General features: G+C 51.3%; 1 protein-coding gene across 4 annotated transcripts; it reads right to left on the bottom strand.

Moving 5' to 3' along the window:
- Positions 1-1050: 1050 nt before the first annotated feature.
- On the bottom strand, positions 1051-23914 carry SSUH2 (ssu-2 homolog). 4 transcript variants are annotated; one of them, XM_061129153.1, is made up of 12 exons: positions 23859-23914; positions 17521-17619; positions 17113-17194; positions 15472-15604; positions 14248-14308; positions 13016-13140; positions 11878-11940; positions 10184-10269; positions 8764-8856; positions 8277-8382; positions 5847-5954; positions 1051-2729 (listed from the first exon to the last, which is right to left on the bottom strand). In XM_061129153.1, the coding sequence occupies exons 1-12, from the start codon at positions 23884-23886 to the stop codon at positions 2583-2585; spliced, it is 1131 nt and encodes a 376-aa protein (XP_060985136.1). In that variant the 5' UTR covers positions 23887-23914; the 3' UTR covers positions 1051-2582. The 4 variants fall into 4 exon arrangements, with proteins under 4 accessions (XP_060985136.1, XP_060985137.1, XP_060985138.1 ...); XM_061129154.1 differs by having other exon boundaries at positions 15472-15601; XM_061129155.1 differs by having other exon boundaries at positions 17113-17167.
- Positions 23915-24191: the final 277 nt, after the last annotated feature.

Genomic DNA, 24191 nt, shown 5'->3' with positions numbered 1-24191 from the left:
CAGGAGGGAGAGAGGAAAAGCAGGTGGGGGAGAAAGTCCCTCCTGCCTTCAAAGGAGTGATCCTCCCAGCCTGGCAAAGACACACAAGCAATACACACAAATACACACACATCATGCATGCACACACAACATGCACACACCATGCACACACACATGTACACATGAACATACTCGTGCACACATACACAAATCCAGGCGTGCGTGTCACATGCACACATATATACACACATGCACACACATGCTTGTACCCACCACCGCCACCGCCACCTTGGCCTTTAGGCATCCTCATCTTGTAAGGCCAGCTGACTCTCACATGGATTCTTTCATTTTCCTCCACCTGCAGACGGCCTCTCCTTCCATCCTGCAGTCGGAGGGCAGAGATATCCGATGTCTGGGAGACCCTCACCAAGCGCTGCATGGCCCTGGCCGCCTGGCAGAGGCCCAGCGTCGGTCAGGGACCAGTAAAGAGCAGAGCTGGTGCTCCCCTTTGGCAGGGCCACAGAGAGAAAGCCAGCCACCTGCGTCTGCTGCGCTTCTACAGCTGAAGTGAATCGGGACCAGAGCCACGGTGTGCAGTGGCCAGTGCAGGGGCTAGGGCTGCCCTCAAATCCCGCACTCTACCCTCCAGTGACTTTAACTGGTCTGGGTGAACAGTGACAGCCAACTCAGCCCCAGGGTAACAGGCAGAAAGAGCAAATTAAGTCAGATCCTGGCCGCAGCTAAGGTCATGAAAACAGATTACACTGCAGGGAAAAATACACACCAGTTATCAAACAGCCAGAGGACCCAGTGACCATATGGGATTTTGCCAGAACCACCGGAAGCAAGGATCCCTGTGGCTGCTGGCTCACAGGCGCTCATTTAGAACAGTATCCCCATGACCCACTTTATTCCAGCTAGATTTTCTCATTGGGTCTGGTTCACATGCCAATAGCACATATGAGCCACATGGCCTCAACTCTAACATACTCAAGGTTCCCTTTTCACCCTACAATGACATTTATACACAACCCACTTACATCTCATTTTTAAAGCAATTTAATGCCCAAACTGAAATATAAAGGAGAAATGAGAAGAAAACAGTGGTTTAGTACATGTATTTTGATCTGTGATGCTCAAGCATGTGGCCCGAGGAACTCCACTGAAGGCAACAGTTACAAGTGTGGACTTAAGGGAGAGGATCAGAGGCCATTTCAAACAAGACATACCATAAAAATCAAAGAACAGAGGTGAACACTAAATAAAAATCAGCGTTGCATTAATGATTGATGAGACCTTGTTGAAGTTCTCTGTGATTGTCGGCGGGGTATCTGCCAGCCTTGCAACATGTGGAATGACGCTCCACTATGTGAACATCCCTGAGCACTGCTGGACACCCAGCTTTCCTGGACTCCGTCCACCAATGAGAGCAACAACCAAAAACCATCCCTCCATTTGTACAATGCCCTGGGGGAATGGCCCCAGGCTCCCGCCTCCACCTCAAGCCTGGGGGGAGCAATCCTCTTCCAGGTGGGGGCAGGCATTGGAAGATTGACAGGGGCATCTGATTACTCATAGCCAGGTACACAGTGGCCCACCCAGCCCCTGAACCAGCACTCCGAAGGCAACCAACTGGGCATTCGGTGTGCAGGGTGTGCCCTCCCCCTCCCAGCATCCCTGCACAGGACAGGGCACACAAGACATCCAATCCACCTTATTCTCAGTGGGCAGGTTGTAAACTCAGCATGTGATATAGCAACCTGCATGTATCCTCTAAAACTCTCTAAAATTTACCCATGCACAGGCACCAGGGTAAAAATGAGTCTACAGACCCTTAGCCTACCCAACAAGCAGACTTGTTCTCCAGACTTGGAGCGGATCTCTGTCTTTAATTGGGGTGCACCTGAGGGGTGCTTACCCTGAGAGCCGCCACGTTGTGAGGAAGCTCACACTGCTTGGGGAAGCCACGTGTAGGTGTTCAGCTGACAGTCGCCATCAACCACTGGATATCTGGGTTAGCCAGCCTTCAGATGATGTCAGCACCCTTGCCCTTGAGCCACCCCAGCCTTTGAATCTTCCAGGTGAGGACCCAGACATCATGGAACAGAGATAGGTCATCACGCAATAGCTGCATCTGAATTTCTGACCCACAGAATGAGGAGTAAAATTTTGTATGCTTTTGCCTAAGTGGCATTAAATGGCAGCAAATTTCTGTGTATCTTTCAAAAATTCAAGATCACTCAGCTCCACAAAAGACCCATGCTAGCAGAGACACAGCAGAATTGAGACTGACCCAGCAGAGAGCAAAACCAACCCCACACTCGATCAGCACTTCAGTTCAGATGCCAGAGGCAAAGCCCCTGGTTTAAGTTACTTCTCCTAAACGAATGTGTGTAGATGAATTCTTGAGGGTTAAAAACAATGATGGATTCTGCCAAAGGGGCTCCGGAGGGACTTGTGGCTAGATAGAGGAGCTGAATACTCTGGAAAGATACGCAGGGGTTTGTGATTGTCCAGAGGAGCCAATAGTGAGTGAACTCAGAGACCTCGGCCATCTTCCTCAGGACATGTGAGTGGCGGGCTCTGGGGGCAGCTGTGTGGGGTCAGAGGATGGTGCAGCCACAGCAGTACCTCTCGGGGTAATCTACCACGTACACTTGCTGGTCGGTGCCATAGATGTAGTAGACGTCAGTCTTTCCTTCGTACCAGTAACGAACTTCTGTGAGGGGGATCAGCTCCAGGGTCTGGCGCTGAGGAAACAATTGGCCAAAAAGAAAACCTCAGTGTTCTGTTCAAGTCACTCACCTCCTCAGGAACCCTCAGTAGCTCCCTAATACCTGCAGGAGGAAGTTCATGCTCTGGAGTTGTCATTTTGGCCCAGACCTACCTTCTAGATGTATCTCCTACTAGGCTCCTTCACTCACCCAAAGCTCTGCCCCAAACTGACTTCTCATCTTTAATCATCACCTGATTCTAAGTTTCATCAAGTGAGGGCACAGGCATCTCCAGGGGAGTTTCAGGATGTAGGGAATGTCTCCAGCCCAAAACAGGGCATCTAACAGGACATTAATTTTTAGATGGGTGCAGGGAGAGGGTGAGGTGGAGAAAATTGGAGGGTAAAGTTATTGTAAACATTTTTACATTAAAACAACCATGGAGATATTACGAAAGGAGACATTAGGGCCCCACGTGTGACAGCTGTCTCCTAACTGGATTCTATTTGCTAACGTCTTAACCCTGAGCAAAATATCAGCATGAATCTTGGTCTATAGATGCCGACCCAAACGACAATCTGGGGCAAAGATTCATAGAAGTGTTCCTCCATTACATCTCTTTTTTAAAAAAAAAAATGCATGTCTGGCCCTAGTTCACCCTTTCTGCTCCAGGACCACCACAAAGATGGCCTATGTCACCTGAGATGGGGCTATGCCATCATAGAAAGCCCAGGAGATGCGGGGTGTAGACGGAGGCCTGCCACCACATACTGTGTGATCTTGGGTAGCCAGTGCCCCTTCGCCAAATGAAGGATTCAAAAGGACTCCAATTGCCAGCCTCAGCAGTAAAAACATCCCAGGAGAACCATCTGTATCCACAAACTGCTAAAATCATGCCTTGATGCTCTTGCCCAGTCCCAGAACAGACACCTCAATATGTGGGGGTCTTCACTGTAGTGCCCCCAGAATATACCAGGGCTGCAGGAGCAAGGGTCCTTAGGTACCAATCTGGGGTCCTCTCTGGATGGGGCTGCAGGCCAGGCATCACCTCCAGGTGAAGAGCCACTGAGGTAGGGCAGACACTCAGAGGACCACCACCTGTATCGCCCCCTTACCTGACCATCCTGCTCTGGCTCCCCAACCCCTTCACCCATTTTCCCTGGGAGCCCTTGCTTAACAAGTGACGAGCACACAGATCCTTGTCTCAAGAGCTGCTTCTGCAGAGCCCAACCTAATGCAAGGTCCAGCCACACCCATTTACAGATGACGACATGGAGGCCCCTGGACAGAAGAGAGGGTCCAAGAGCCGTGACCACATGCCAGAACCAGGAAGCAGAGCCTGACCTGGGAAGCGAACTGCCCCTGCAGTGGTTGCCGTGTGAAAAGCACCCTGAATCCCTCAGCGGATAGCCCTGCAAACCTTCCCTGGTTTTCAGAGAGTCACTTGTGTGCCTTGAATGAGGTGGATAATAACATATTCCTTAGAGTTGAAAATTTTGAGTTCTACTCCAAGTCTCTTCACTAAGAAGCTGTGTGTCCTTGCCTAAATTACTTCCACTCTCTGGGCCGCCTCTGATTTATTGGAAAAGTCATGGTTTGAAGTAGACCAGGGGTATATCAGTCTGGCAGCCCATACAGTGTTCTTAGCATTTTTAAGAATTTTGTTCTCAATATTGAAAAACTGGAAGGTTTCATATAAAAATGTGGACTTCAGAAGGTCTGAAATCTCTGCCCCACAGAGTTGAAGGGATGCCCAGCCTTCTGGATAAGGGGTCCTCCCACTCACAGTACCACCCACTCTGCAGGCCTTTGAGTTTGCCGTGCCCCCATATCATGCTGAGGTTCATTCCAGCTCCAAGAGGGTCACTATTAAGTTAAATGCATCCTTTTCTCTCCTGCAGATAGGGTAGATGTGCAGAGAGAAGGAATTCCCATTGCAAAGGGAATAGAAGGACACTTTCCTGGTGGTCCTGTGGTTAAGAATCCACCTTGCAATGCAGGGGAGGGGGGGGGGGGCGGGGTGCCTGTTTGATGAGCCCTGTTTGAGGAACTAAGATCCCACATGAGGCATAGCAACTAAGCCCATCGCCACAACGAGGTAGTCCACGTGTGTGCTGTGTGCTCAGTCGTATCCAACTCTTTGCGATCCCGTGGACCATAGCCCACCAGGCTCCCCTGTCCATGGAATTCTCCAGGCAAGAATACTGGAGTGGGTTGCCATTTCCTTCTCCACAGGCCACAACAAAAGATCCCGCATGATGCAACTAAGATCTGACACAACCAAATTAAAAAAAAAAAAAAAAATTTTTTTTTAAAGGAAAGGAAGGAATACTGACATTTTAAGTACCTGTTCCGGGCGGTTAAAGCAAATGATCTCATCCCTTCAAAACCCTCTGATGTGACGGTAGCATCTCTTTCTCAAGGTAAGAAACAACTGTAAGGAGTTCGCAGCTGGCGTGGGCCCACTTTGGGATACGAGAGAACCAGGATCTGCACCCAAAGTGTAAGACTGGGACCCCGGAGAGACTTCTCACCAAGTTCAGGCGCGGGGCTTCACGGCTCGAGCCCTCGTCTTCCCGCCCCATTTCTTTTACCCCCGCCCCGCGTCCCTTCCCACACACCACGCTGCTTCTGGCAGCGCGACGGGCAGCACCGCCACCTAGTGCCCGGGAGGAGACAGCCGCACAACTGCCCGGGCCCTGGCCGCCTGTCGGGCCGCACGCTGGGTTCCAACCCTGCCTTCCACCCTAGATCTCAAGCTTTCCCGTCCCCTCTCTGAATACCAGGGGGTGAGAATCAAAATCACACTGAGTCACATTCCTTTGTGAAACCCTGCAAGCTTCCTGTCGCTCTCTGGATAAATTAACCCAAACCTCTCCCTGTGGCCTTCTGTCTGGCCCGGCCTGCTCTCTGCCCTCCGGCCACTCTGGCCCCAGGTCAGTCCCCAGTATCTCCGTGCTCCTCCCACGGGGGCTCCTTCCCTCCCCCCCCACCCCACCCCCGACCCATCCTTCTGCCCAGCCACTCTGGGCAAGGAGCCTCCCTTGCAGAGCGAAGGGCCCCACTCCCTCCTTTTTGTCCACAGGGCAGTGCCCTGGAGCCCCAGCCCAGCCGGCCCCTCACCTCCCACCAGCCGGGACCCCCTCAGCTCACCTGCTGCAGGACGCGGGCCCGGGAGGCCAGGGCTGCGCTGTGTTCTGAGATGCCGCGCCTGGAGGCCAGAGAGATCTCCCGCAGGGGGAAGTCCACGATGGGGTACACCTGGGGTAGACGCAGACCGCCTGACCCGGAGCCTCAGCACCTTAGGGGCTGATGGGAGCGTGAGCCCAGAGACAGGAGGGCCCGGGCCAGGGGCGAGAGGGGGGAGGGTGGGGGTTTTTAAACCTCCAGGGACCCTCCACCCAACCAAAGAGGAGGGTTGTTGACAGAGTACTCCCCCACCCAGCAGACCTTTGCTGCTGCCTAATTCAGATTGAGGGTGGCTGCAGGGCTTCCTAGAGCGCTGATGCCTGAAGTGAGCCTTTAGGAAACAGGGTGATCGGGGCAAAGAAAGCAGGCTAAGAACTATAGCGCAGCCATAAAGAAGGAGCCCCTGCCATTTTTATCAACATAGACGGAAAAGAGCATTATGTTAGGTGAGCTAGGTTAGAGAAAGATAAATATCCTATGATCTCACTTATATGTGGAATTAAAACAAAAACAAAAAACCAAACTTCTAGACGTGGAGAGCATAATGATGGTTACCAGAGATGGGGGGGGGGGGGTGGGGGGGGGCGAGTGGGTGAAGGGGGTAAATTAGTACAAACTTCCAGCTATAAATAAGTCTTGGGGATGTAAATTACAGAGCCCTGACTACAGATGATAATACTGGATTGTATATTTGAAAGCTGCTGAGAGTAGTTCATAAAAGTTCTCATCACTATGACCCAGCAATCCCACTCCTGGGCACACACACTGAGGAAACCAGATCTGAAAGAGACACGTGCACCCCAATGTTCATCGCAGCACTGTTTATAATAGCCAGGACATGGAAGCAACCTAGACGCCCTTCAGCAAACGAATGGATAAGGAAGCTGTGGTACATATACACCATGGAATATTACTCAGCCATTAAAAAGAATTCATTTGAACCAGTCCTAATGAGATGGATGAAGCTGGAGCCCCTTATACAGAGTGAAGTAAGCCAGAAAGATAAAGAACATTACAGTATACTAACACATATATATGGAATTTAGAAAGATGGTAACGATAACTCTATATGCAAAACAGAAAAAGAGACACAGAAGTACAGAACAGACTTTTGGACTCTGTGGGGGAATGTGAGGGTGGGATATTTCAAAAGAACAGCATGTATACTATCTATGGTGAAACAGATCACCAGCCCAGGTGGGATGCATGAGACAAGTGCTCCGGCCTGGTGCACTGGGAAGACCCAGAGGAATCGGGTGGAGAGGGAGGTGGGAGCGGGGATCGGGATGGGGAATACGTGTAAATCCATGGCTGATTCATATCAATGTATGACAAAACCCACTGAAATGTTGTGAAGTAATTAGCCTCCAACTAATAAAAAAAAAAAAAAAAAAGTTCTCATCACAAGGAAAAAAAATTTTTAACTGTATGGTGATGGATGTCAAACTAGATATATTTACCAGCCAATCTGAAACAGCCACATATGTAAAAAGAGAAAGGAAGGAAGAGAAGAAAAGAGAAATAAGGAAACACTGACCCTCCCAATAAACCTCTCCACAGATGTCCTATAAAAGCCACATTCCCTTCCCAGGTGGACAGCAGGGGGCAGCAAATCTTTTCTGTAAAGTGTCAGAGTAACCACTCAGGCTTTGAAGGCCATAGGGTCTCTGTCTCAACTGCTCAACTCTGCCCTTGAAGTCTAAAAGCAGCCCCAGACAGTACACAAACAAATGAGCTGTGCTCCAATAAATCTCTATTTATAAAAAACAGGGTGAGGGCCAGAGTTTGCCAACCCCCAGTGTATAGACGCTCCCTAATCTGGCTGCTGGCACCTGCTGGGTCTCAGCCCCTTGCTCTGGTCAGGTCACTGCCCCCCAGCCCCCCTGCTCTCTGCTGCTCCTTACGGCCTCTGTCCTGCTGCTTCCTCTGCTGGACACCTTGACTCCTGTTGTCACACCGTGCATTTACCCCCAAAACCACTCCCCACCCCAACACCTCTGCCCCTTCCTGTCTTTCTACCATTCAACACTGTGAAGAAAATGCCATTATCATCTTCTCCCTCAACAACTGTGAGATCCAAGGGCAGAGATTGTGTTTTCCAGTATCCCCAGGTCTAGCATAGTTCCTGGTATATAAGGAAGGTCTCAAGATTTGTGCAGGGGAAGGAGGAAAAGAGGGGGAGATAAGGAACAGGGGAAGGATGGAAGGTGATGATGTAAAACTCAAACAGAAGCAGCCCTGAAGGGTCCCAGCAGCTTGCGATCTTCCTGGGAAGCTCTGCTCCCGCCCAGTTTCTTTCTGGATGAAGGCAATGCCTGCAGAACCGGGAGACCCGGGCTCACAGGGGGAGGAGGGACCCAGCTCCCTTTGGGGCAGTTGCAAAGGCCTCCTCACCGTTGTGTTTTCGTCCTTAAAGAGGGTCTCTCCTCTGGCTTTAGCAAGCAGCTCCCCAGGGCAGTCCAGCTGGGGCTCAGAGACAAACTCAAACAGGCTGTTCTTCCTAGAAGTGAGGAGGATGAGAGACAGAGGGGGGTCGGGTGAAGAACATGGCCTTGGCTCAGGCAGCCCAGGGTGGGAAGGCTTTCCAGGTCACCCGTGGGACCTCGGGAACACACTTTAGCCTCTCTGGGCCTCAGCAGCCTCACCTGTAAGGTGGGAAACCAGTCAGGTGCTGATCTAGCAAGGTGCCTGATGGGGAAAACCCTGAATGTGTGCGAGCTTTCCTGACGTGGGAACGCAGGACCTGGGATTCCGCTCCCCCAGCAGGCGCCTGCGCTGTGAAAGCCCCAACCAAGCGGACCTCCTCTGCAGACACAGCTGTAGGCCATGCCCCACCCCAGCCACCACCCCACCAGGCCACGGCATGGACAGGCGCACGTACCACGCGATGACCAGCTGGATGAAGTGCAGCAGCTTCTTCTCGCCCTTACAGGTGGCACAGGTCTTGTTCCCCCTCCCCGAGCACGTGCTGCATCTGAGAGGGGCCCCGATGGTAACAGACAGTCGTGGCATCCCAGTGGCTCCAGGGCCCTCCCCCAACATCCTTCCTCTGAGAGGTGGGCTCTGGTGGGCAAGGTCTGCTTCCATGTGCCCACCATCTAGACCTCCTGCTTCTCATAGCAGTGCTCCAACCTCCTACTGGAGACCACCCTTCTCCCCCACTCCCCAGAGCCTACACAGTTCCAGGGCATGCCCCATCCCTCCTGTGACCAGCCTGGGACCTCAGCCTGGCCAACCAGTTCATTCCATCTCTCTTGCCACAGGGCTGATACAAAGACTGACACATGAACCAGGTGGGTGTGTTGAGATCTACCCCAGAACTTTTGCTGGGACTATCAGGAAAGGGTCATGCTTTCCTACTGAAGTGGCCGAGCTTGGAGCTGCTGGTGGCCCCCTCTGCCACCACAGAAGATAACCTGCCTGAGGATGAGGCCAAAACAAAGGAAAGCAGAGTGCGGGACGGACACAGATTCCTGGTGATATCGCTTTAGCACCTGGATCCAGCTGTACCTGAAATCATTCTGGAAATCTATTCCTAGACTTTTCCACTGCACGGGCCTACAAGTTTACTATTTTGCTAAAGCCAGTTTAAATTGGAGTTGTTTTACTTTTGAAGTGAAAGAAACCTGAGTTTCTTTCTGAATCTAAGACCTCCTTTACCAGTCACAGGTGGCAGATCCTCCAAAGCTTACCATCTGGCTTGTTAGAAGGATGGCCTGGGCCTTGGTGAGCCCAAAGTGTCATTAACCAATGTACCCGTTGAAGAGTTTCACTCCTCGGGGTTTCTTGTTCCCTTTTAAAAATTTACAAATACATGAAAGGCTATCATTTCCAAAATGGGCAACAGCCCATTGACTGCAGAGTCCTGCAAACAGGCACTTTGTTGATTTAGCCAGTCAGCGGACCTTCCTTGATTCCTCCTCCATTTAGTCCCTGCAGTGGGTTATGAACAGGGTGTGCCCAGGCCTGGATCCTCAGAGTTAAGAGTATCACCTTGGGTGCTTTTCTATATTCACTTCCCCTCCACATGAGCAGGAAGAGGTCTCCTCTCTTTACCTACTTTCTCCCAGAAGTGCCTCATGCCTCCCCCCGACCCACCCACAGATTGCCCGACGGGCTCCGTCTGGTCTGGAGAAACATTCTAAAGGTGCCAGGCACCTACAATGCCCAGAGCTCAGGGGACAGAGGGTGGCAAGACGGATCGCGCACCCACCTGCCTTCCCGAGGGCAGGCGGTGACAGCAAGAACACCCGTGAGAGCACACTCAGCTCCTCAGCTCTGGCTGGGGAGCCCCATCTTACCTCCGCCTGCCAGACCCCGAGCACATCTGACACCGCCGGGCGGACTTGGCTTTGCGCTTGGCGCCACTGCAGGAGGAGCACCGAACCTGCGGACACATGCAGCCTCAGCCCCCACCCGCCTCCCAGGAGCAGGCAGAGGGCATCCTGAGACCCGGCTCCAGTCCAGACTGTGACCTTCCCCAAGGCACTTCCCCACTCCCTCTCCCTGGGCCTCCGCCCCTTGTCTGTAAGAGACCCTGCATCCTCACATCCCTGTTTTTTCTGAGACATTCGCCTCTGCTGCTCTCCTCTGACCCCCACGACCCCTAGGGACCATCCCAGACCAAGCAGCCATGGCCAAAAGAGGCAGGGAGATAGGCAGGCTGGCCCCTCTGGTGTTGGGGGTAACAGTTCAGTCTTAGAAAAGCCCCCAGAGATGGGCCAGGTTACACCCCATAGTAGGCTCCGGGCGGGCTCTGGAGCCATTCCAGGGAAAGCCTGAGGGACAATGCGGGAGGAGGGGAGAGGGGAGGGAAGAGCAAAGGCCGCGGGGAGGGGGCCCTGGGGAGGAGGCGAGGGCAGGAGTGAGGCCCCAGGAGAATGAGCTGGTGCAGCCACAGCTGGACCCCGCAGGGGCACAGAGCTGGTAGAGCGATGAGCGTGCAGTAGGTGGAAGGCGGGCGGAAGGGAGGCGGGCAGGTAAAAGAAGAATGCTCAGCTTAGAGCGGCAAGTGGTCAGCGTGTATCCAAAAGGTTGGGGCACAAATGGGGAGGTGGGGCATGGACTTCCCGCTGGGACAGCCGGTGGCCTGCAGGACTCTGCAAAGAACACTGAGGCCACAAGGGCCTGGACGGTGCTGAAGGGCCCACGATGGGCTGAACAGTAAACATTATCCCCTCACCCCCAGATTCACATTGAGCAGAACCTCAGCATGTGGCCTTATTTGGCAATCATCTTTGCAGATGTAATTAGTAACGGTGAGGCCACACTGCAGAAGGCTGGGCCCTGCATCCAATGACCCATGTCCCTGTGGGAAGGCAGAGACCCACACACGGGGAAGCCAGGGCACGATAGAGGCAGAGGTGGGGTGAGGCAGCTACAAGCCGAGGCTTGCCAGCTGCCGCCAGAAGTCTAGAGGAAGGATAAGATGGCACCTCCCTCAGGGCCTCCCAGAACTAACCCTGCCAACACCTTGATTTTGGACTCCCGGCCTCCAGAACTCTGAGAGAATAAATCTGTTGCTTTAAGCCACCCAGCCTGCGGTCCTTGATTACAGCTGCCCCGGAAAACTAACCGAAGGCCCGAGTCTTGTCCCTCCAAGGCCCTGAGTGCCACTTGTCGGCACCTGCGCCTGCCCCCTAAGTGCTGGGCACCTGTCACTCTGTCCCACAGACAGAGGGGCCCTGCAAGGAGCACCCCAGGTCTCTGTCCTCCTGCAGCCGCACTGAGCAGGTACTCAGATGTTTGTAGGTGGAGGAGGGAAAAAGAGGGGAATAAAAGTCATGAAGCATCAAAGTGAAATAAAGTCAGTAGAGACCACCCAATCCAACGTCCCCATTTTACAGGCAGGAAAATGGAGGCCCGGAAAGGGAGGACGACTTGAGTGAGATCTCACTGTTAGTGCAGGGAGCCCCAGGCCCCAGCCCAGCACTCCACCCCCACAGGGCCCTGCTCCCACACATCACCTACTCACCAACAGCCGCGTGTGACTCACCGTGCCAGCCCCGTGGCAGCCACTGCACTTGTAGCGTCCACGCCCATGGCATTTGTGGCATTCCTGAGAGTAAATTCTCGCCTTGATCCAGTTTCCCAGGAACCAGCAGTTCCTGATTGCACCACCCGCACCCCCAGGATGTCAGTATCCCAAATAAATGTACAGCAGTTCAGGCCACAGTGGGAAGACGGCCATTCACTCATGACTAGGATTCCAAAGAGCCTTGAACGCCAAGCCAAGGAGGTCACATTACCATCTCCTTGGAGCTCCAGAGAGTCTATCCTGGATGCTAAGACGGGGAGACCTGGTCTCTGACTCCCATGTCTTTACTCATACTCCCAGGCTAAACCACAAAAGCCAGTATCCTTTGCCTAACAGGTGGCTAAAGGAGTCTTTGGGAACAGAAGCCATTAAAAAAAAAAACAAAAAACAGGGTATTTTTGCAAAAGGCAGTGAGCTAGCTACTGGAATTCAATAACTGAATCAAAATAGCTTTTCCCGCCCTGGAGAACAGAATGAAACACTTTCTTGATCTCTCAAAGTCGTTTTCGTCTGATGACGCTGTGAAAACTCAGAGGGTAAAATGACATGCTTGAATCAAGTTCTAAAGTGAAAACAAGGTAGGTAATTAGGTGAGAACATAACATAAAACATCTTGGCTGTGTTTTTACAACACACTAGGCTACCCTCACTGCCTGTCCTGATTACATTTCTGTGAAACAGCACGGATGTCGAATTCTGCTGCCCTAATGACTTCCATTAAAAAAAAAAAAATCCCATGATGCTTTAATTTTATTTTATATTTGTTTCATTCAGCTATTTACTGATGGGAAAAAAATAAAAATAAAAAGGATAAAAACACTCAGATGGCCTAAGAATATGAATACTCACTATTTAAAGCTGGTGACAATTTCATACCATCCTGTTGCTATGTGAATGCTCCCTACTCTGCGTGGAATTTTGTATGAGTCTACATCCCATAGACTGGGTTTCCTTAGAATTCTGTGCATTTGATGGGCAAGGAATGAACCACCAGCCTGAACTTCGAGTTTCCTTTTTAAAAGGATAAATTTTGAAGAAACCATGCTGACAGAAAAAGTAGCTCAGAGAGGAGTGACGTCTCCAATAAACAAATTACCTTGACCAATGATGAGTGAGGGACTTGGAACCTCCTCGTGTCTTCCTGAAACATTGGGGGAACCTGGACCTTGATGTCCCAGAGCCTGGGGGAGGTTCCTCTTTGTGGCCCATCTACGGAGTGATCTGACAGAGAAAGGGGTCATTTTAAGCCCAGCAGACAGCTGGGAGTACCAGCTTTCATTTATTCATCAAACAGACCAGACCTGCACCTGGTACCAGATGTTAGGCTCAACGCTGGGGCCAAGGGACTGGTAGATACAGGTCCCCTTAGGGTCTGTGGTTAAGAGCCCAAGCTCTGAAGTGGAACAGACCTGGCTGACTCCTGCCTCTTTGAACTTCCTGGCTGCGGAAGCCCACACCAGCCCCTCTACCTCTCTGGCCTGCAGTTCTCTGCTCTCTAAACTGGGGATAATGGTGCCACCTACCATGGCAGATGGTAGTAAAACTGAGTGGCAGAAGGCACACCAATGCTTATTAGCCCAGGGCTAGTACATGCTGAGGGATCAATAAACAAGGACTAGAATTGCTACCCTCACCACTCCCACCATCTCCTTCTTTCTCATCCTCCTCCGTTCAAGGAGACAGACTCAGCAACAACCACAATACAATGGAATGTGGCACTGTGAGTGCTTTGGACAAGAGCTGAGTGAGTGAAGGGTTCTGAAAACTCAGAAGACGAACTCCCTCTGCTGGGCAGGAGGCAGCAGGAGAGGAAATCTTCAAAGGCTTCCTAGAAGAGGGGACCCGTGAGCTGAGCCTGGAAGGACAGGCCACAGTGGCCAGCATGGACAGCAGGCAGAGCACCGAGCTTCCCAGACAGACAGCCTTAAGCCTCTGGGTGCTCCAGCAGCGGGCGGGGTGGCACAGTGAACAAGGGGGGTCTAAGCCTCGGGGAGGTGCTGGGGGCGGCCTGGGAGGCCGGCAGACGCCCGAGCACACTTGCTCCCTTTGCCACCTGGCCCCAGGTAGCAGCACCAGCCTGTGGCCGAAGACGAACACTGGACTTTTTCAGGATCTCCTGCAAACCACTTCTTGAACAAGGAAGCATTTGCTAAGCTCAGCTCTGGGGAGGCTCCAGGAAGAAAGGCTATGCTATCGTTTTATGGGAAATCAGGCTTGGGGCGGCAAAGCATCTTCCTCAGGGTTAGTAGCTAAGACAAGTCCTGACATTCACCACCAGCCCCGTCCGTATCTGCTCCCAGTTACACCGATATCAGACAACTCACTTACTGGTAAAGGGCTGAAAAGTCCATTCACTTATCCTGGATTCACTGAAGGTCTCCAATCGATACTGCAAAGGAAAAACAACGTGTTCACACTTATGCCCTTAGGAAGACAGAGCCTTATGCAGAAAAGGAGGCTTCCCGCCCCTGGGCTCATCACGCTATGCACAGCACCCAAGGGCTGCTCAGAACAGGCGGGCAGTAGTGACCTCTCATGGATGGCCCGGGACGCTCCTGCAGGGCTCACTCAGTCCGGGGAAATGTCCCCTGACCGGCGCACAACTGGGCAGCTTCAGCTCCGCATGTCCTTACACATAGAAATGGCCTACCAGTTAAGTTTTGGAGCAAAAACCGCCTTTTGACAAATGGAGGCTGCCGAGATCAGCCACTCTGAGCATCCCCTTGGAGGAATTTATCTGCCTGATGTCCCGACCTTCTTTCCTTCTTGAGCCTCATCCACAGGATCACAAAACGGAAGGGATCCTGGACACCGCCCAGCTCCTCCTTCCCCATGGGAGGAAAGGGATGCTCAGAGAGGCCGCTGACTTGCCTGAGGTCACACAGCCACACAGAGACCTTTACCCCAGATCCCTGCGAGGCCGATTTCCATGTGGCTGTGTGCCCTCTGGGGAAGCTGCTCCAGTGACACAGGACGTGAGGACTGACACCCGACCTGTCGGGGCAGAGGGCGACAGAGGTGCGTCTGCGGTCTTGGGACCAGACACAGGCCCCCCTGGAGCCTCAGGCCCGGGGATGGTGAGTAAATGAGCCTTGGCACAGACGAAACTTGGGGGAGGCAGAGGGCGCTGGGATCAGGGCAGGAGGTGGTCCTGTTATCCCTCTGGCAAACAGATGAGTTGTGTCTTAAAAAACAAGACTTTGAAGCCAGCAAATCCAGTTTGAATCCCAGCTTGGTCACTTCTAGTTTCGTGTTTGGGGTTAAGTAACTCCACTTCTGTAAACATCCAGTTCCTCCTCTTAACTGGTGATGATGGTTATCTACAGTGCAAGGCAGCTAGGAGGATTTGATAAGACATATATGGAATGTGCTTTCCGTAATGCCCAGGGCATTCAAGCTGCTTCATGGTGACTGATACTCATGATTCCTTGTATTGTCACTCACTGCAAACCCGGGAAGTGGCAGAACCAGCGTCACCACCAGTCACACACACACGGCCCCCCAAGATTCCTTTCCCCCGGCCTCTCCAGGCCCCCGCCGGCCGCCCCTCACCCGACATAGGTTCTGCTGCTTCAGCTCCAGGATGACGAGGTCGCCGGCGGCTGCCCTGCCGTAACAGCACTTGGAGTCCACGAAGCTGAGGAGGGCTTCCCGCGCCACCTCTTCTGTCACCACAGGGACTCTGCTGGGGGCCGAGCAGGGGGGCCATGGGCCTGGGGACACCCTGCGGGCTCACCAGGCCAGCCAGCCCCCTCCCTGTGCAGATATTAACTGAGGACTGGACGCTGCAGGGGGCAGGGAGTTGGGGGGGCGCCATGGTCCCCAGCAGGGGTACAGCCCTCGGGCGTCCACCTGGGCAGGGTGTCTCCAGCATCAGGAACTGTGTGAACGGATTGCTGGTGGGAAAATGGCACTGTCTAGAGGACAGAAATGTACTTTAGCTGGAGTGTGGAGCTGGAGAGAAGGGCTGATAGAATCTTAGAACTTGAATAAAATAAAAACCAAAAAAAAAAAAAAGATGAATGATGTCATTTTATAGATATGGAAAACTGAGGTCCAGAGAAGATGTCACACAGCTAGACAGAGGCAGAGTTAGGCAGACAAGGCTCCTGCTCTCGGGAGCTGTAAGCAGTGCTCAGGAGGAGACCCCAGTCGAGAACCTTCTGACAGTGGTGTCCAGGGAGACCTCCTGTGAGCCCGCAGCACGGGGTTGGAAGGCAGATGACAGGTGACCCTTCCTCGGCCTCCTCTCTGGAAGACTCTCCTGAGGCCCAGCTGACCTGTCCCTCCTCAGCAAAAGCCCTCCTGCCCTACCACCGCCATAAGCAGGGGCTCCTTCCTCCTTCTTCCCCTCTCATCTTCATATTCTTCTCCATGGCTGCCCAACTCCAAATGCAAGCCCTGCATTCATACACGCTGTGTCCCCAGCACCCCCGGCCCAGGGCACAGAGAGGTCTGTGCGCCCACAGATGGTGCAGAGCAGATGGAGAATGTGGAGACTGGGGCAGCCCAGATGAATCCACGAAGGAAGTGGGTCTGTGGGCACACAGGGCGGTAGCCAACGGAGAAGGGAAGTGGTCCAGGCAGCAGTGGGGCCAGGAACCAGGAGGACACCCTCGAAGGCAGGACATAGCCACTCTAGACTTAGAACAGGCGTGGCTGCTTGTGTCCACACACACCTGGCTGGACAGCCGGAGCTCCGCCCCGAGTCCTCCACACAAGGAGGGCCCGCTCCAGGGAGCAGAGCAATGGCGGCGGGCTTTTGCTAAAGGCCTAGAGCACAAAGGTTTTAGGCTTTGTGGGTCATATGGCCTCTGTGTCACCACTCAGCTCCTCTGTCACAGTGTAAAGGCAGCCATAGACACTAGGGGAAAAAAAAAAAATGCGTGACTGTATACCAATAGGCGGTGGACTGGATCTGACCCAGGGGCTGTCATTTGCAACCCCTGATCTAGACTAGAGTTTTCAAGCCTGGCATGGTAGCCAGACAGCTTGGACAGCTTGGACAAGTACACATTCCCAAGTTCCATCCCTGGAGCATCTAATCGAGCGGGACTGAACTCTGAGGCACAGTCTAGGTTGAAATCTGTGGCCCCTGAGATTTCTGAGAAGGGCTCTCGGGGGACAAAGGTGACTGAGGGATCGTCACGCATGACCCTGTGTGATGGCTCCCCAGGGGTCACCAGATCTCACCTGTGTTCCAGAAATGAGGACCAGCATCTTTGTTCCTGGGATCTCCCTGCAGTCTCTGAAGGTGGGAAAAATATCTGGTGTGCTGGAGAAGAGGGGAGGAGTCAGGGTTCAACAGTCTGGCTTCAAGGCACAGGCATTTGTGGGATGAAAGAAGGAAAAATGAGCCGAATGTGAGAAAGAACAGATGAAGAAGGAGGGTTCCAAGACCAGCATCATCCTGGTCTTAGATGGAGATGGTCATGGTCATGGAACATCCATGGACACAGGGCCTATGCCCTTGTCCTCCAGTTCCCTCCCAACAGTGACAAGGGGCTTCCCAGGGTCCCCAGGGGACAGGGGAGTTCTCCCAAGCCAGCCTATTCCACATACACACCCACAGACCACAGACCCTACAGACCACACACTTACTGTCCCCTTGAAGGACCCAGTCACAGCTGGGCAGCGTCTCCAGGAGTTCTGCCGGGGGCGCCAGAGGACTCTCGGCTTCAAAGCTGAGGTCTACCACACCTGAGGGAGAGCAGGCAGTGCTGAGCCTTGGGGAGGAACAAGTGAGGGCCAGTACATGGTGAAGAGCCTTGGGGTTTAATTCAGCCTCACTCTGGCCCCTTCTGGTCCCCTTGGGACACACACACCTCTGCAGGGCAGGCAGCGATGGGGTGGGGTGATGAGAGCAGCGGCAGTAATAGCAACGAGGAGAGGAACATGAGGAAGGGCAGCTCCTGCTTGTTGGCTCCTTCTCTGAGCCAGTCATCAGGACAGGTGCTTCATAAGCAGTAGCCTCTTCCACGGCCCCGGGGGACAGGCACTGAATAACAGGCGGGCACACTTCTATGATGCTCCTCTCATCACAAGACAGGTCCCTGTTCGCTCCTGGAGCCTGGGCAGGCTTGTGACTGCTTCACCAAGGGAACGCAGGGAGCTGAGAACAGAACTGCAGCTCCTACTTCTGGCCTCCTGAAGCCATCCCTCTTGATGCCTGAGCTGCCAGGTAAGAAATCAGACCACTCCACTGGAGAGGCCAAGTGGAAACACCCACAGACTACGTGGACAGGGGCCCAGTGGTATCCCGCCTTCTCCAAGCACCCTGCCAAGCCACCAGGAATATGAGCAGAGCTATGTTGGGCCCTGTAGTCCAGAGCAACTGCCTGCCAGATCACTAACCCTTTAATGGACTGCATGTCTGCATCCTCCCGAAATTCATATGTTGAAACCCACACCCTCAACGGAGCTGGGGCCTTTTGGAGGTGATAAGGTTGACATAAGGTCTTAAGGATGGAGTTCTGTGGTGGGATCAAAGTCCTAAGAAGACTGTTCTCTGCTATGTGAGCAACTGGTGAGAAGGCAGCTGTCTACCAGCCAGACGCTGGGTCTGCGAACTGGAAACTCAGGACAACTCATGAAGCGCCTCCCACACACGGTGCCTCCCTCACCACCCCTCCTGCAGGTGCAGAAGGCAGGACTTCTATCTCCACTTGACCTCAGCAGTGTGAGGCTCAGAGAAGTTATTCCAGTATCCTGAGGATGCACATTGCTAGAGTTAGAGAAGGACAGAGGCTCCTTGCTCCAGTTCTAGCCCACTGGGCCATCCATCAAATCCGTCCCCCAAAGCCCCCATGCTGGGGGACAAGGATCCCTCAGCTCTGTCTTTCTAGTGGTCAATTGACCACAGGAAGTTGACTTTAAAGGGTGAGCTGATAAGCAGTTAGTGGAAAGGGATTCTCTGCATTGTCACTGAAGCCCACTCGATTCAAGCTTTCAGTGGATCCACCTCATCTCCTGGATCCTTCTCTCTTTTTTCTTTTGCAGTTCTTTAAAGCCTGTTGCTCTTAATCACTACAAAAATAAAAAGAATATGTTCTGTCCTTTAGAGATTAATAAAAACAAAGGCAAGAGGAATAAGAAGATCTTGTTCAGACGTAGAACAGCCTAGGTTATCTGGAAGTAGAGACAGATGGCAGGTAGTGAGGAAGCCTGAAATTTTGGAATTCAGGTCAAGAACAGTGAGGGAAAGAGGGGATGTAATTAAAACAAATAAAAAATCCTGGCTCAACCACCTCCCTCGTTAGGGGTGTACTTGTCCTCTGACAGTAAGAAATAATTATGGATCTATTAAAGTTCTGCCTCCTGGGAGGAAACTTTCAAAGGAAGCAGAAATAGAAGGACATTTGTAGATGTAGAGTACCTTTCTTAGCCAGAAAATCTGTATCTGTAAGTGAATGATTCTGCTGAGACCCTGGGGAAAGCCCTGGGACAGATGTGGGTATGATGTAAAGTGACATCATCCCAAACGTTTGAACACCTGTTGCTGTGTCCTGAAATCCCAGGATGAGAATTCACCTGGAATTATTTGTTGAACCTTGGTTCTCAATATTATTTTGCTTCTAATGAGTTTATTAGCATTCTCAGCGACCCTAGCCACCAGGCACCCAGGGATCAGCAAACATTTTCTACCAATCAGTTCAGTTCAGTTCAGCCACTCACACATGTCCAACTCTTTGCAACCCCATGGACTGCAGCACACCAGGCTTCCCTGTCCATCACCAACTCCTGGAGCTTGCTCAAACTCATGTCCATCGAGTCAGTGATGCCATCCAACCATCTCATTCTCTGTCATCCCCTTCTCCTCCTGCCTTCAGTCTTCCCCAGCATCAGGATCTTTTCCAATGAGTCAGTTCTTCGCATCAGATGGCCAAAGTATTGGAGCTTTAACTTCAGCATCAGTCCTTCCAATGAATATTCAGGACTGATTTCCTTTAGGATTGACTGCTTTTATCTCCTTGCAGTCCAAGGGACTCTCAAGAGTCCTCCAACACCTCATTTCAAAAGCATCAATTCTTTGATGCTCAGCTTTCTTTATGGTCCAACTCTCACATTCATACATGACTACTAGAAAAACATCATCCCAAAGCTTTGAACACCTGTCGCTGTGTCCTACAAATAACCAGGTGGAAAGTATTTCAGACTATGGGCTGTACAGTCTGCCTCAGCCATTGTGCCCTGAAAGTAGCTATAGACAATAGACTATTGAATAAGTGTGGTTTGGTCCCAATTAAACTTTACAAAACTGGCAGTAGGTAAGCTTTGATTTGTGAGCCATATTATGCCCACCCTGACCTGCCACACACTTGTGTGCCTGGGTTTGAAGGGGATCAGGAAGGTGGCAGCTGGAATTTGAAACTTTCTGGCTTGGGGTCCATGCTCACTCATTGCAGTATCTATGAATCCAGTCAAAAGAATTAAAGATGAGGGGCAGGGTTGGACTGCAGCCCAAAGTGACTAGACTCAGAATCCCTAGGCACAGTGGCTAGGAATCTGGGCTCTAATACGCCAGCATCTGAGCCAGGTAATACATGACACTGTCAGACACCCATCCTCCCAACACTCAACCTCCCCAGCTGTGAAAGAGAGCAGGTGATCTTAGGGCCCATCTAAAGAGACAATGTGTATACAGCTCTCAGCCCCAAGCCTGGCATGTAAAAAAGGTTTAGTCAATGCCTTGGACCTGAGGAGGGCGGGTCTTCTTTCTTTGTGCTCCTTTAAGCCAGGGGGCCAGAGTGAAAATGTCAAAGATGAAAAGAAAGGCAAGGTTATCACAGCCCCATTCCCTGGGAGGGTCACCACCCATCCGGAAGTCTTGACTCTGATGGGGCATCAATACTCTCCCAGACAGAGGAGACAAGGAAATGCCACATGGCCGCTCTGTCCTGCTAGAAACCAAACAAAGAGGCAGGAAGAGGGGAAGAATAAGAGGTGGGAAACTCAGAGCTCCATCCATCTACTGGGAGTCACTCTGACCTCTGGCAATGTGTCAGAGCTAAATTAACCTCCCCATTATGTTGTAGACAAGAATAAAAACCTCCAGGCTGAAGCACGGTCTGAGCGTCATTTCCTGGGCAGATCGCATCAGGCACAAGAATGCGGACATCATGGGACATTGTGTGGCGCCCAGTATGGGGAGGTCTGATGGGGGCCACCAGCCACGTCACCATTCCCGCGATGTTGGGCTGTGTTCCAAGGCGGTCGTCTAGCTGGATCACAGTCCCCTAACAATGCTGGGCCTAGTTTGGGGGTATGCCATGGTCTCTCTTGCACCTCATGAAAACCACTTTTGTAGAAAGACCCCATTTTTTAGAAGGACAAGATGGGGTTCAGAGATATGATTGAGACAGTGAGCTCACAGCAGAGACAGAAACACTACTTAGAACTCAGAGCCTGACTCCAAGCCCTATGGCCTTTCCACTCGGGGGGACATCCCACTGCTCCAGGCACACAGGTCAAGTGGTTGCCCAGAGAGCTTCACAAAGGGCTACCCAGGTCGTGTTTCTATTCACCAGGCACCAGCTGTTTTTCTTGTGTATAGAAAAGAATTTTTCTTGTGGAGACAGGCACAATTCATGGATAACCCCTCAAGTTTCTGTTTTTAAAATGTCATTCCTTTGATGTCAGAGGATCAAAGGAGTCCATGTCTCCTGCTCCTGATTAATCATTCTCAAAGCACTGAAATTTGATGGAGGTGATGCTAAAAGTGACTTCCATGTGGATGCCACATCCCAGAATGTCCCTATCCATGCCTCCTTTGGTACCAAAGTATATCACTGGAGGAATGTATTTTCTCTGAAGTTGCTCCACATTATAGACACAAAAACTAAGGAGACAAAACTTTAGTGACCAGGAAGGGTAACTCAATTGGCTAAAGTGGATACCATCTTTCACCTAAGAAAGGACATTTAAATTATAGAAGTCCCACAGCAGCCTTCCTTTCTGAAATGAGGAAAAAATTTTACCTAGTTTCAGATTTCATCAACTTAGTTTCTAAAAAATTTCTGAACCATCTCACACCTGTCAGGAGACCCAAAGTGCTGGCTTGAAGTACAATTGTGTTGGAAACCAGCATATAGAGTGACCCTACAGCAGAATAAGGGGTTTTAGAATTTTAAGGGAACTAAAAAGAGTTCACCTTCCTCTTACCTTGCTTACCAAAAAGCCTGATGCCAAAAGAGAAAGAGCACAATAACAGTATTTTCCATTAAGAGCAGTTTAATGTTCTAGGGGACATAATCTGATCATTTTCTGATCATTTACTCCATGCCTACTCTGGGCACTTTACATTAAAATTAATCTTTTATAAATTATACAAGATGACACCATCTCTATTTTTTTCCTTGGGGGAAATAATGCTCAGAGAGGTTTAGTTACTTAGGTAAAGTCACCCAGCAATTAGGCAGCACTTGGATTTGAATTCAACTCTGACATAGCCCATATCTACTACAACAAAATCCAAATATAAATGGAAAGCTAATGAGCAGTGTTTCCAAGATGAAAGATTTCAATCAACTATTAGCAGAAAGTTATTTCAATAATACTATGGATACACAATTCCAACATATCAGAGGTCAGAGTAGGTCCTCCTCAAATACATGCTAAATTATCTATGTACATTCTCTCACTTCAGTATGAAAAAGGACTCCAAGAAAACATAAACTGAGCTCTCTAAGATGAGCATGCATTCATTTTATATCCCACTGGAGTTCTGAGGCTTGAAGCTCTGAGAAACCAACATTAAAGGCCATAAAAAGTGATGGGCTTGCAGAGGACCTTCAGAGTCACCACGTTCAGTAACTCTGAAAATGCACTAATGTCACAGGCATCTCTGGGATTCAAATGAGACCTGAGGATACCCTACCCCCACCCAACACACACAGAGCACATATACATAATATTTTGCCCTTGACTTCATGGTCCTCAAATTAACAACTCCTGACCAATCTCCTTCTGCACTTGGGAAACTGAGGCTCAGAGAGGTTAAGTGACTTGCCCAAGATCACACAGCCAGCTGACAGCAGGGCTAGCACTTGAGTCCTAGCCTCCCAACTTTAAATCCAGTACTCTACTTTGTTGCCTGTCCCAAATTTAGGATCAAACATTTTTGTCTTAAAACACATCACATCTCTTCTGAAAATACCACTTCCTTTTTCATTTCTTTAAATAGTTACCAGATTCCATTGTATTTCTGTCCCAGGGAGGACAAGATGGACTTCCCTGGTGGTTTAGATGATAAAGAATCTGCCTGCAATGCTGGAGGACCCAGGTTCAATCCCTGGGTCAGGAGGATCCCCTGGAGAAAGGAATGGCTACCCACTCCAGTGTTCCTGCCTGGAGAATCCCATGGACCAAGCAGCCTGGAGGGCTCTGATCCATGGGTTCTCAGAGAGTCAGACATGACTGAGTGACTAACACCATGACTAATGACAAGATGGGGTTACCTGGGCTATGTTTGATGAGCGGCAATGAACAAGCCACCTGCTTGCTAGAGGGAGATCACACATAAAAACCTTTCACTGACATTTCTTTAAAATTAACTTCATCTAAGAACTGCTGCCACTGTGACTGAAATGGGAACCCTGATATTCAGGCTCGCATTTGGCTCTGGAGAATGGGGGTGGGGACGGACTGTCAATCAGAAAAAGGAAGGATAAAGAATCTTAAGATTCAGATAGCGTTACAGAGTTAGGGAAGAAAGGTCTCACCTTGGTTTCTGCCATCCTTTTCAACTGCCCAGGGGTACCTAATGGAAGAACAGCCCACAGGGTGCAAGTGGGCTTTTCAGGCAAGAAGAAGGAAGGGAGGAAGGAAGGGATGCTCTAGCAACACAGACGCAGAACCAAGACAGTGCTGAGGGCAGCAGAGAGATTTCAACTCGGCGTCCCCTGGAAGCAGCACCCTTTGCCCTGACCGGCTGTACTTACTGTCATCGTCACTCAGATCCCTGTCCATGGTCCAGATGTCCAGTCAAGGAAGTGCCTGCCCTCCCAGTGGGCCCAGGCCGCTGGGATCTGAGGGACCACCCTTGGCCCCTCCCAGAACAGCGGGCCCATTGTTGCCCGATTTAAATACAACAGAGGGAAACATCTGCAGGGAAGCACGGAGCCCATCAGAGCGTTGCTCGGGTCTAAGTGCTGCTCCTGAGGCTCCTCCTCACAAGACCCTCTACTTGCCAGGCTTGTGCTACCAATCTCCTGCATCCGCACACAGTCCTGTGAGACAGGCACTTCTATGGAGCCCATTTTTTTCTGAGCAAG

The sequence above is a fragment of the Dama dama genome, chromosome 24 (genome assembly GCF_033118175.1).
Source record: "Dama dama isolate Ldn47 chromosome 24, ASM3311817v1, whole genome shotgun sequence".
NCBI lineage: Eukaryota > Metazoa > Chordata > Mammalia > Artiodactyla > Cervidae > Dama > Dama dama.
Note: the sequence above shows the minus strand (reverse complement) of the source record. Positions and strands in the feature narration are given on the sequence as shown.